The sequence below is a fragment of the Taudactylus pleione genome, unplaced genomic scaffold (assembly GCF_031769625.1).
Source record: "Taudactylus pleione unplaced genomic scaffold, aTauple2 ptg000062l, whole genome shotgun sequence".
Lineage (NCBI taxonomy): Eukaryota > Metazoa > Chordata > Amphibia > Anura > Myobatrachidae > Taudactylus > Taudactylus pleione.
The window spans coordinates 4227026-4241662 of NW_028284464.1; the positions used below are offsets into that span (position 1 = coordinate 4227026).

At 41.0% G+C, this 14637-nt stretch overlaps 1 protein-coding gene across 1 annotated transcript in view; it reads left to right on the forward strand.

Annotated features, from left to right (window-relative positions):
* SCARF2 (scavenger receptor class F member 2) overlaps nt 1-14637 on the forward strand; it is a 236101-nt gene that overhangs the window by 148526 nt on the left and 72938 nt on the right. Inside the window, 1 exon segment of the mRNA XM_088465505.1 lies at nt 2025-2153. Within this exon segment, the coding sequence (XP_088321631.1) occupies nt 2025-2153 (129 nt within the window).

A 14637-nucleotide genomic window follows, 5' to 3' on the forward strand; every position in this document is an offset into this window, starting at 1 on the left:
CCTCAGGCATTGGAGCCCACTATTGATTTCTCCACTATCATGGTGGACCAGTTCAAATTGTGTTACATCAGTTGTATAATCTCAGTTTGGGCTGACTTGGAGCTGCCTCTGTTTGACGTCATATAGATTTGCTGTGCAACATTCCATTCCACTGAAAAACAAGTACCAACATTTTTTAAAAGCAAAATCAGCATCAAAGAAGCCCCATTCCTAATCCTACAAACCATTATAAACATTATTATTAACAGTTATTTACATAGTGCCAGCATACTCCCTCGTGCTTTACAATTGGGAACAAAAGAAGTTATAAAACGATACTGGGTCATAACAGACAGACAAATAGGTAACAGGGCCCTGCTCACAAGCTTACAATCTATAGGGAAATAGGAGTTTGATATATGAGAATAAGTGCTACATATTGTATATCGGTCCAGCCACAATGCAAATGTTCTGGGTGGGCTACCTGATCCAGCCATACAGAAATTTTGGTTGGTGGTCAGTCAGTTATGTGAGTGTATAAAGAGAACCGATGTAAAATTGTGTGTAGACTGTATAGAAGGGAGGTAATTGAGTAGAATAGCTTATTAAGGTTAGTCAGGTGGTTCTAGAATTTTAATGAGCTTGCCTAAAAAAGTGTGTTTTCAGGGAACACATGAAGGTTTGGAGGCTAGAAGAAAGTCTTGTTGTACGAGGGAGGGCATTCCACAGATGCAGTGCAGACCATAAAAAGTCCTGTAACTGAGAATGGGAGCAGGTAATTAATGTGTGTGGATGAGAGAGGCAAATCTTGTACAGAGCGGAGATGTCGGGTTGGGAGATATGTTGAGGTAAGCAAAAAGATGTAGTGTATGTTGGTGTCGTTTGATCAATAGCACGGAAGACATAGTGGTTAACATTACTGCTTCATAGCACTGAGGTCATGAGTTCAATTGTCGGTCATGTCCCATTGGTGTGGAATTTGTATGTTCTCCATTGTTTGTGGGGTTTCCTCTGGGTGCTCCAGTTTCCTCCCACACTCAAAAAAAAAGAAGTTCATTGGTATAGGTTAATTGGCTTCTGACAAAAAATTAAACCTAGTTTGTGTGCCTGTGTCCATGTTATAGGGAATATGGATTGTAAGCTCCACGGGACAGGGGCTGTTGTAATTGTAAATGACTGAAATATACATTGTAACATGCTATATGTGCACTACAGTAAATAAATGTTAATAAATAAACATAAGTAGAAGCATATTATATTGAATACAGTAAAATACAGGAAAATCATGCCTTTAATCAGCCTCAAAGCTCACCCACATCCATACAAACATGTTCACATACCTGTGAATTCACCCCCAATTCCGAAATCTAACATCCCATTCAGGCACAAAGAACCGGGTAGACATACCAAAATTAGGACTATCGGGGTATAAGAAGATATCACTAGAATATGCACTGATGCACTAGTTTAACAGCCTGAAAAGTACTGCTGAACGAGGATCAGCATATTTCAGCATTTCAAGCATTTAGAACATTTTATTTGTTATAGTTTTTTGTCTTTATAACAGTTTTTTGTCTTTATAACTCCAGAGCAGTGTTTAAGCCTAGTTTTATAAAATAATGAAGGCCAAATGTAATAGGATGAGAGTTTAGAAAATGTGAGAGTTTAGCAGTAAACTCTCACACTAAACATTGGTCGACTTTGTATTTTCAAACTAGGAAAACATCTGGATGAGAGTTTAAATCGTGAAAGTTTTTTGAGTCTGAAAAAGTTTGCATGTTTTCGGACTCTTTTACGTTGGCCGAGTTTAAACAGTGTGAGAGTTTACACTCACATTTTCTAAACTCTCATCCTATTACATTTGGCCATGCATTTTATTTTCCAGTACTTTTTTTTGTAAATAATCATGAGTTGGTATCAGCTAATTGAAGCTGGTAAAACTGCTTTAAATAAGTATAGAAAGTGATTACATGTTTAGTTGATGTCTGCACATGCTTCTTATACAGTAGGATGTATGTATTTAAAACAAAATCTTTCATTTTTAGGTGTGAAACAAAATGTCGCAATGGCACTTACGGTGAGAACTGTGCCTTTGTCTGCACTGACTGTTTCAATGGAGAGTGTCATTTCGAGACTGGAAAGTGTCTTTGCAGTGCAGGTTCCTATGGACCATAGTAAGTGGCAATGCTTTTTTCTTGCACATGTTATCAGACTATTTATTTAGTGAGGTTACTAAAGTGATTGAATTTATGTATACACTTGCCTTAATGCTGAGAGAGGAGGTGCAGAGTGTTTGATATACAGGTGTATCATCAGGACAGCTGAGTAATGCTGAATTGCTCTGCAATACTGGCTGTCAGCAGTAATCAGACACTTACCGCTTCACCAGTCAGACCAAGTACCTTCAGCACATATGTCTGCCGGCTTTACAGTGGAAGACTTTACAATTCCTGAGATGGTAAAAGTGATCTATGGACAGTAGCAACACTACCGTTGTTCTTCTTAAATAGTCGATGCCTAGATTTCCAGATAAGGACACCACTTGGTAATGCTCGGTGATGGCCACAGCTGGCAATAGCCTTGTTAAATAGTAAAAAGTTTAATCTCCTGCAAAAACAGCTGAGACAGGTCTTTTCGAGAATTAATAAATATGTTCCTTGAACTTGATCAAACTGGAGAAACATATGGTTCTGTTGCAGGTGAGGGCGTGAGGCTTTGTCTCTCCATAAACCTAGGTGTTCCACACCTGGCTATTCCATGGCTTTACTACATGGAGGAGGAACTCATTCTTTCAAGCATAACTTTATGATAATACATGTTTTTCTGGATATAATGATCTATTAAAGAGTCACCCCAGGCATTAAGTACCACTATAGTTCTTCTCAGGATGGGGACAGAAGAAGAGAATGAATGATAAAAAGAATTTATTCTTAGAATAACTTATTTTCTCAATGGCTATTTTTATTATTATTATTATTATTATATTTTGATTTGTTTATTTTTTTCTTTTACCTTATCTAAGTGGAACTTTAAGCTCAGTGCTAGACTGCCCCTTAGTCACCTGCCCTCTCACTCTAAATACCCATTCAATGCCAGGAACAACAGTAGCAGGAGCTGCTCTGTGAATAACATGTACTCATATGCTTCCGACTGCGGGACAGACATTTCCATGGGCGAGATAGAAACCTCAAATTAAGACTGCTGGGAGATGTGTTGAAGTTAACCTTCTGTTTGGTGTTCTTCCTCTGCATTGGCAAGATTTTATAGACAAATGTTATTTATTGATAAATCATGGCAATATTTAGTTTTCTATTGCTGCTACAAGTGGGTATAGAAAACCAGTACTTCTGTCATATGTTGACAAACATATCCCTTAGTATTGAAGCCATTCCAAAATTATTTCAGGGAGTCACCATGGTCAGTGTGACCTCATGAAGCCTGGGCTGCCTTTAGCTACCCCCCTTTAAACACGGGTTGTGGTCAGCATGTCGATGGTCACAATGTCGTTTCATAATCTCAACAGTACAATGTTGACTTTGCAAATGTTCATAAGTGAAATGCAGACATTATGCGAAATTATAACATTAGGTTTAGGGTTAGGATTAGGGACATACTTACTGCCACAACCACTGTTTTGCAACATTAGCCGCAACCTGTGACTAAAGCCGCAAACACTGGGACATTACTGATTGCCAATATTGTTAGCATGTAGACATGCTGAACTCCCCAAATATTCATTAATTGCTACGAATGCCAGTAACACTCAATCAGCGCTGCTCTTAGTAAACGGTAAGGTACCTCTGTGAGGTTCTGAATTTGTTGTGGACCCGGGGTGGTGATAGGAGCAGACACAGAAGCAGACTTAAAGGAAAAAGTGGGGTTTTCAATAGGTGACTTAGAAGACATGGGAATGGCAAATGAAAAGTCCAGGTTTAGCACTAAAGTGCACTTGATAACTGTTGTGGGGGTTAATGGGAAAATGTCCAGATAGTGACAGGCAGGAACAGTCCAGTAAACAAGTATGGTGAGCTGAAACAGAATGCAGGTATGATGAGCTATAACTGAATGCAGGAATGATGCGCTGTAACGAATGCAGGTATGGTGAGCTGTAACAAATGCAGGCTGAGGTAATTCAGTCCAGCTGGGAGTGAAGGGAGGCAAGGTGCAGGGAACAGCAGGTTCAGGTACTCAGGCAGGTGAAAGGTACGTGGAGGGTGCAGGGTAAATCCAGCAGGTTGGAGCAGGCAAGGTTCAGGCTAGTAGCATAACAGACAGGCAGGCAGGTAAGGCATAGGTACTCTCTTTCAGCTGCAGCTGAAAAACACGTTGCACTGGCAAGGAAGGAAGGCTCTGGACCTTCCTAAATACTCAGTGCCGCGCTGTAACTGGCTGGAAGGAGCATATGACCTACCAGGATTGGACAGCCGGAATCACATGGCCGCAGGCAAGATGGCGGCGCCCATGCCAATGGAATGGAAACACTGCCAGCCCTCACCAGGCCTAGTGACAATGTGCCCGCACAGAACCACGCGCAGCCAATGCCCCTCGCCAAACACCAGCACTGCTGCCAGAGACCACCCGCCTTAACGACCTCACAGGTAATACCCAGTGATTACCATGCCAAGAAACCCTGGCCATGACAACCTCCCAAGAGTCTCACCACAGGACAGATCCCCACAGATTGTAAAGAGCCTTCAAATCGGGACTGTCCAACCTAAATTGGCACACTTCAGAGATATGTTAAAGCTGAAACTCTGATAATTAAGTAACAGAGAATTAAAACTGATAAATAATTTTTTGGGTAAGCATAAGACATTGACAGAAAGCAGATAACGGATTAAAAAGGTGATTTTTCCATAATAATATATTTTATAGTGTTCCGCTTTAACTGTTTACATACCTACTGGCACAATTGTTTTGTTTGTAGTTATAATAACACATTTTACAGTCTGTCTTTCGTTGTCAAAAGATATTAGACAATCATTCACGTTTAGTGCATGATGTGAGGAAAAGGTAATGAACTTAATTTAAATATAAATGACTTATGCAGAGATAATCTGAAGGTCTTAACTACTTGTCTGTATTTTGCAAATTTCTAGAGGAGTTATGTAGGCCTGTTTTGTAAATTAAAGTTAGTCATATAGAACAAATCAATACAAGACATGGTTTTATAATAAGGAGTAACATATGATGGGAAAGCCAGGGACATTTTTCAGTGAATAGGGTTGGAGCAATACCAAATAAAGTCAAAGGTTGATTATATAAAGGCGCAGAACAGACATCAATGTACTTTCATGTGCACATAAATGTGTTTCAGCTTATAAAATATAATGAAAGTGTAAAAAATGTAGTACAGTATGAATCATTTCTGAATATGAAGAATTGTGCTCTGTGGCACACATCATGTTTTGTTTTTTACATGCAACTATTTCTGTGCAATTGCTCCTCTTTATGTGGAAGTTTGTCCGCAGGGGTTGTGGATTAGAGGAGACATGTGCACCAAGCCTTCCAAGCTAAATGGGGTTAGACAAAGTCAATAGTAAAATATTATTCGCACATGGAAAATTACATTTAATTTTTATTCCATATGTTTTTTTTTTTTAAAGCTCTGTTTATTAAAGAATTTTTTTTTCCCACAAATACAATTTGACAATAATATAAAACATAATAATTGGCTATCAACAATTACAGAAATTAGTGACTATGGGCCTGATTCAGACCCACTCGCGAGCGGCTGTCCGCTCGCAAGTGGGTCGATGTTATGGACTGAGCATGCGCACGACGGAGGGAGCTCCGTCGTGCGCATGCGCCAGACGCGACGAGCGAAGGAAAGTCCTTCGCTCGTTGTGTCCGATCAAAGGGGGCGTGCTGTCAATGTTGATTGACAGCACGCCCCCTTTGGTGGGCGTGCCGGGGGCGTGCCTCCCTGACGGGGACGTTCCCACGGGAACGCCTCCCGTCAGAAGCCGGCCCACTGACATCACTAGTGATGTCAGTGGGAGTGATTTTGGCTCTGATAGAGCCAAAATCACTCCGGAGCTTGCGGTTGAAAACCTCAACCGCAGGCTCCGGCTCGCAAATTCGATGGTCGCAATGGTCTCGACCATTGCGACCATCACAATGCATGCTCGTATAGCCTGTGGGTGGTGACCCACAGCTATACGAGCGTCCAGGAGGACGCTCCATGAAAATGGAGCCCGGCCCTCATTCAGAGCGTGCGCTCTGCTCAGAGCGTACGGCTCTGAATGAGGGCCTATATTTATAATATATCATTGTATTATAACAACAATAATTTAAAAAAGAAAAATATTATAAAATAGGGTAGGGGAAAAGAAGAGAGAAGGGAGGGAAAAATTGAAAATGAGGGGCAAAAAAGGTTAAATATGTAAGAAATAAGAAAATAGGAAATAGGAGGTGGGGAGAGTGCCAGCCAATGCAGTTCAACATCGTGCCATAGATATCATTAAGAAAAAGTTTTTAAATTGTTGTAAGTGGGGGTTCAGCATTAAAGTGGGAAGTCCATGGAGATCATACTTTGATGAATTGATCTGGAATATCATGCAACACAGAGGATATCCGCTCCATGTTATATGTAATCCATATTGCATTAATGGTAGATAGTTAGGGGGGGGGGGGGGGGAGTAGTAGATTTCCAATCAGCTGCTATTTGGCACTTAGCCATGTTCAGAATATGCTTGATGAGTTTTTGTGCAGGTCGGGTAGTATTTGGAATAGGGCGTGATAGTAGAGTGAATAATGGGGTAAGTGGAATTTGAACATCTACAGTTTCCTTAATTAATTTATGGACATCTTTCCAATATTGTTGAACTTGAGGGCATGACCACCATATATGCAGCATGGTTTCCCGTTGCCCGCACTATCTCCAACACATCGGGGAGACCGTTGAGTATATCGAATGTAGGCGAAAAGGGACCAGATACCAGCTGTAATAGAGTTTATATGAATTCTCCTTAATTCTGACTGAAATAGAGCTTTTAGAAATGTCAGATCTGATGTTTGACCACTCCTCAGGGGTCAGAGTTTCTCCTACATCAGTCTCCCATGTCAATTCATGGGGCTCTTTTAAAGGCTGGTTATGGGAAGAAGAATTTGGTATATTGTTGAAATTAGGCTTTGAGTGGTGTTGTATTTTTTTTTACTTTCCTCACAATACATATTTTTCCAAGTGCAGCAAATCTACCAAAATAGGGGCATTTTCCAGAGCAGTCCTCATTAGTGGGATTGGAGAAGGCTCCTGTTAGGATATATGCATGGGCCCCCTTCCCGACAGAATTATGGCGCTTTTGCCTATGCAGAAGATAGAAAAGTCTCTGACCCAGTGGTGGTATATTTTGACAGTGCCATCTTTTCAGTGCTCTTTGTGGAGGCACTCACTCCCCTTACCCTCCCGAAGAGAACTTTGGAAATATGGTACTGTCATCTGTGGGTGCAGGGTTGGTAATGCGGGTATTCTTGACTCAAGGGATTGTGTGCACAGCCATAGTAGATACACCACTGTATTTTAAGAAGTACAAATAGTGTGGCCAGTGAATCATTTATTCAGTTAAACTATGTTTGTAAAACATGTTTATTTTTATTTATTTGTTTTACCCTTTACTCTCAGAGACAACGCTTAACCTTATTATTTAACCTGGTCCAATCAACCAGTAAGATACAAAAGAGCCCCAGAACTAGTAGCCCTTGGAACGGGGACCATGCACCCCCTTATTAATGTACCAGTCCTGGAGATCAGCCTAAATGACCTGTTCCTGATGTAGAAAGGTAAAGGGAATAGGGCCTACACAGCCACATGCTGCTTCTCCAATGCTAAAGGGGCAGCAAGCAGCCCAGGACTGCATTTCTCAATCACACACACACACCTTACGCCCTGAGAGAAACCCATCCATTGCCTCCCGGAGTTACGCCACTGGCAATGGCCACCGCCGGCAGTAGCCTCTGAAAACTCCAGAATCCCTACCTCCGGTGAAAACAGCTGTTTTTGCAGAATATAGGGATTTTATGGAATTCACAAATAGGCCCCTAAAACTTATCAGAGCAACAGAAACAAGGGGAAACTGAGCAAATGTAAGGAAAAAATTGAAGTTAAAGTAACCTGGAGGCAGATAGATAGACATATGGAAGCAGAGGTCCCCAATGAAGTAATCTTTGTGTATGATATCCAGATTCATTATGAAGTTTCCACTTCCCTGTGACAGGTGGGTAGGATTAACCTATTTTTTAGTGCATTAGACCGATGTGCATAGGTTGGTGCCAACATTTCATGCCATCATACTTTGCCGGTTATTTCCATTATGAATGTGCCGAGTTTAGCTGGCACACATTGTGCATGTGCTGTCAGTCTCCAAACTTTAAAATTCTGGTTGATTATTCCCCTACTTTTACATCATTGTGTGACTGTGTACAGGAATGAAGGGTTGTTCCTTCATACTTGCCTGTTACAGTACACAGAGATTTAAATACTGTCAGATTATGCTGCCTCAGAAATAAAAGGTGGTTTGCAAGACTGGTCTACTCTATTTATGATTCTGAGAAAAGCCCTAAATCTGGCTTCTTAATGTTTATAAAGACCAAAAATTGCTATCATCCTGTATCACTGGTAATAGCGATTTGCAGCTGGCTATTCATGCAAATCATAGGAAAGCCTATTTAACAAGGGACAGCAGCAGTTCAGGCTGTTCTCCTTTCACTATAGCCAGAGATAGATTAGATAATGTTGTATTTATTTAAATAGCAATTTGTTTATAAACTATCATTTGTATTTATTGTTTGTTTTTTAAATATTTTTTTTATATTTTATTATTTCTTTTTACGGATTCTTTTTTAATAGAAAGTGGCACTGGAAGCCCAAGTGCAATAAGCAGTGTAATAAAATCTTAAATATTGCTGTTGCTTTCTAAACAGACCCATAAATACCAATGCTGGTGTTTCTGTGACAATTAGTTATATATCCTATAATAATTTTGCAAGGTATAAACCACAAAGCATCATAGCTTCTAGCAAGTGCACATGTTACAAATATTACTAGTGTGTCTTGTACAAAAGTCATTATTAATAGTCATATGTATTGTATATTACACAGTAAATTCTAATTGGTGCAGACCCAGAAATAATATGAGTAGATAAAAGCAGAGAGGAAGTTCCCAATTGAGCCTCATCCTGACAGAATGTCCCTGGACCACCCTCAAGTCCTTTGCCACCAAAGGAGTGAAATAACAGATTGTGGGGGCTCCACCTGTGTTATATACCAAAGAAAAGGTTTTTTTGTGAACTTACTGGTCTCTGATTAGTGACCGTTTTTAATTCTGTGTGTAAAATTGAAAGATCATGGCATGAAACAAAATCCTTACACTCAGCAAATGCACACTTTTCCACTTTAATAGAGTTAATGCAATCCATAATATACTCATATATACATATGGTTATTATGATTGCTGTATTTAGTAATTTACCCAGCAAACTCTTCAACTTAAAAACACATACTAATCAGTCCCATCAAATTTTCTCAACAAAGATTGCTTATTTTTAAACTTAGCCTCACTGTATGCAGCTAAATATATGTGCATGCTGATGTTATGAACATTATAAGTCGTATTATATATGATGGAAATAAAAGCAGCTTTTCAGAAGTGAAATGTAATTGGTCCTTTTTTATTTGGATCACCTGTGTATCATTTACAAGGAAAGAAAAATCTGTGGCTATTGAACAATAATATTATTTGGTCTCCATGTTAAATAAATATTACATTCAAATTTCCTGAATTCAAGGAGCCTAAACTATTAAAACTTGTACATAGTACCATACTTTAAGGCATGTTGTAAATTGTAGTGTCATAAGTATGCATAAATTGTGCCTCATCATGAAATAAAAACTTTTGCCCTCTCATAAATCAAACAGTATCGCCCCCAAATGCATATACATTTACTTTGCTCCTTATTAAAATAATAAATTAATATTGGCTGCTCAATAAAAAATGTATGGAGCCTGGTCTATAAAAGTAACTGGAATGGACTAGTTTGGGTATACAATTTCTGGGCAGGAGTATGAAAAAAATAATGTATTCATTATGTCAACATTCAGACTGTCAACATCATAATTTCAAGCTGGTATGACATTCAGGATGTCGAAACTGACATACAGATGTGTCCACATATCTCTATCCTCCAAGCACTACAAGTCACACTACACATAACACATGAGCGCCGTGCAACTTGGTAGCACCGGGCATCTTTTCATGCAACTTTTCCCCTAAAAATCCCTCTTATTCGCAAAGCAAATATTACGCACAAGCAGCTTCTGCTGATTAAAATGATATGCAGCATGCCTATATTCTGTGTGCGACTGCGGTTATATCTGTATGCGAAATGCTACGTTACAGACAGTGTCAGCGGCTGTGACAATTTAAACGTACCATTTTGCATGCAGATATAATCGCAGTCGCGCACAGAATATACTGTAGGCATGCCGAATATAATTTTTAACTATTGTGCATCCTATTAGCATTACTTTGTGAATAAGACGCATTTTAAAAGATGTTTTGCGCTACCAACTTGCGCCATGGCATGGTGTGACTAGGAGGGCTGTTTAATGTGCAAGGAAGCTAGATGTATGTGGACACATCTGTAATGTTGATGTTGTGGTTCGGATAAGGTTAGGCTTACGTTAGCGTTAGGTTTAGGCTGCAGTTATGTTTAGGGTTAGGCTTAGGTTTATCTTAAAATACCATTGCCAATATCCTGACTGTCGACATTAATAGTGTCAATATTCTGGCAATGTCAAAATTACATCAGTGATGACATTGTGAATGTCAACATGGTAAATGTCAGTCTACTGGACACGTCGACACCCTGAATGTCGACATTCAGACCATGTCGAAATTGTGTTGTCGACATTCAGACCATGTCGAAATTGTGTTGTCGACATTCGGAATGTCGGCATAATATACCATACCCGTGAAAAAATAGTAGCAATAAGGGCTGGCACCAGAAATTGAGGACCCAGTACAAATGAAACAGCAGGGCCTCCGAAACACCCCTACCAATTTCTTAATTAGCCTCCTAACCCAGCCACACCTCCCCCACACAAAAAAATCACATGGGACACTGACAACAAAGTATTGATACTTGTTTAACATCTATGTACAATACCAGCTGTCACTGTCTTCTCCGGGAGTTCGGCACCAATCAGAACATAGCAGAAGCCAGGAGTCGGAAAGTTGAATATGAACAAACATCAGCACAAATACATAAATGATGAGAGGTTGCTGTTTTCCCACGATCAATGTTTTGTGCTAATGTTTGTTCATATTCAACTTCCTGGCTCCTGCTGCAAAATCATCAGACTTTGACCTCCAGACATCGACGTTTGCACAGCATCGATGCCTCTTCCCAAGGAAGTATGAGTCCGGCCAACTAGTGTAGGAGGAGGGAAAAATAAATTCTGACAGCAGTATAAAAAGAGTAGTGTAGGTGGAATTTGTGCAAACAGGCCCACTGATTTCTTAAAGTGCATCTGATCATGACCATTTCAACAAGTCCATCTGTACTTCTCTTTGTTAACAATCTGCAGAGTTAAGGTGTGAGGGGAATGTAAGGAAATGTTTGAAAAGGATGTATGTACGCACTTAATATATAACTGTGTATGAGATAAGAAGTATGATATATGGTATCTAAGATGGGAGAAAATTAGTTCCCTTGAAAAGAAAGTAATCTTGATAAAACCATGAAGCATGTGATGCATTTCCAAGACTCATCTGTTTTCTATTGTTTTCCTTTTATTTCATCTCAGTATTTCAAAGCCATATGCACACAGTGCCTCATGAGGACTTTAGTATTAAGAAGCAGTTGCTATCATGTGTCTGTGCATCTCTCTTGGGCTGCTGGCATTAACCGTGATGAGAAACAGATTTGTAATTATTGGCAGACACTACGGTTGTAGGTGGCAGCGGTGTGCAGATGGAGGTTAGTCCACATGGCAGGTCAGCAGGAGCATTTGTGGTGTTTGCTGGGCGTTGTGGTGCGCCAGGTATGCACTTACTGCATGGAGATTATTAGTGGTGGCAGTGGAATGGTTAATATAATGTGCGGTGGTGGCACAGTGGAAATAGGGTCTCCCGATAAGCAGGAGATACTCAGGGGACGCACATGTGCAGAAGGCAAAGAGCCGCTCCAGGTCCTAGTGCCCACTGGGCATTTCTAACTAGTCACATCAGATTCGACCATATCAGGGCAAGTCCAACCACATGGTCTCATCTGATGTGGCTAGGCCAGGCAAGTAATTAAAGTAATGTCAGAAATATATAGGTGTCTGAAATCTCCCCATAGACCATTTCTTGCACATGTTCAAACTCTTTGCAGGGCAGTAGGATTAATACTACGCTATGGAGCATATATATTACATTTTGCAATATACCCAAAAGGTAACATTCCTTATCGCTACATATTGCAGCAAAATGGAATATTTTTCAATGTATAAAGCTATAGTCGCTGGGACACGGGGATCGATAAACGCTCGACCCAACGATCAACAAGAAGTAAAGTGATCACTTATGTGCGGCCGTCCGGATTCATATGTGTGATCTGATACAAATTGTATAAACAAGATCCCTCTCGGCAGCAGGCAAGCTCTGAGCTTGTTACATACCATTCCAACGGAAAATTATGGGGATGGCTCCTGTAATGGCTGGCAACTCCTGTACCTCCTGCTTAATATAATGGTATTTCAAAATAATATTAAGTAGGTTCCCCTAACTATTTTATATCACTTTTCGTTTTTCACTTCTATAGATGTGGATGGTCTCTTACTTGTTCTTATATATTTTACTGAAATATTACTCACCAATCTATTAAGTGGACTACCGAAATAGACATTTTAATATTATAACATTAAAAGATCATTTTTATTTTAATGATGAATTTTGTAGTTTGCCTCCTTAGGTGTATCCCCTTTATCCCCAGAGTGCTGAAAACGGGGACGTGCTGTGAGGTCACGCAGAGCCGGCCCTAACCAATTTGGTCTCCTATGCAAGATTTTGGCTGGTGCCCCCAGCAGAGGCTCTTCCCTCACAGCACTCTGCTAACTAACTAAAGAAAAAAGGGACAGGTTTTAGGGGAAATTCCTTTATACCCCCACCTTAGAATGCATTCTATAGGGCACATTCTCCGCTCACAGCACAGCACCACAGGCTCTCCCATCACAGCACCCCTAGCTGCACAGCATCCCTCACAGAAAAGCACCCCTCACCCAGCACACCACCCCTCACAGCACAGATTACAGCATAGCAGACATCACCTCTCACCTGGCACAGCAACTCTCACCCTCACACTACAGATTACAGTACAGCACCTAACACCTCTCACCCAGCAGAGCACCCTTCTCCCAGCACCCCTCATAGCACAGCACCCCTCACCCAGAAATCCTCTCCCAGCACAGTGCCCATCACCCCTCAGCCAGCACAGCACTCCTCTCCCAGCATAGCACTCCTCACCTATCACTCAAAGTACAGGCTGACCCCCCACACTTCATCCACTGCTTATAAGTTTGCAGGGCACTCATGTAGTCTTTTGCAGCACATCTAAGTAGAATGGTAGCTGATGGTTGCAGCTTGTTGTTACTCCCTACCCCCTTTCATCCTGGTGACCATCATCATCATCACTAGTCCACACACTGGGTCCCTACTTATCATGGATGATGGAGTCCACCCATGCCCATAGCATTGTCATATCCCCCAGGGCCCCCACTCCCAATATGTCTTCCGCTCACCCCCATAGCAGTGTCATTAGTACCCTGAGCCACCACTCCCCATGTGTCTCTGCCTCATGTGCCCCCCTCCAACAGCAGTGTCATCAACACTGAGCTCCGCACCCCCTTGTCTCTGCTTCCTCTCCCCATAACAGTGTCATCACTGCCTCCCACTCCCCTATAGCAGTATTATCAGCTCCCTGAGCCCCTGCTCTCCTTATGTATCTGCATCCCATTCTTCTAGCTCTTACCTTTATCCTGAATGACTGGGCAGGGTCCTCGTGCGATGCCTGGCTTCCTCTGCAGCTGCTCAGCATCAGGCAGAAAGTGAAAGTAAACACACCTTCTGCCAGTGTAAGAATGAGCACTGGCTCTGTGTTCTGTTGCTGCAGTCTCAGTCCTGACATCTCCTCTTGAATGGCTGGAATTGCTAAGATAGCGATCAGTGCCAGAGCCAGCTGAGAGAAAAGAAAATCGACCACTTGCCCTAGGTTTGGGATGCCCTTAAGCATTCTAGTTGCCCCTAGGCATTTACCTATTGTGCCTATGCCTAAGGCCGGCTCTGAGGCCACACCCCCTCACCGCAAGACCACACAGGGATCCTGTCTCTACAAACAGTCTTGTTGGGAGATATGATTTAAACACAAGTATACTGAACACAATTACATTATTTCTCTGATGTAGCTATTACCACTGAAGCCTTTAATACTTCAGCATTAATACTTCAGCTTTTCTCAAGCAATAGAAAAAGATAAGCATATAACTGAGAGCCTAAGAGATTGTTCTGCATATCCTGTTGATTCAGCTTGTGAATTAACTGATTCGTTAAATGATTAGTATTTTCCCATGTTGTCTCATGCAATATGTCCTGCAATTTCTGGTGGTCATTTTTACGTTAT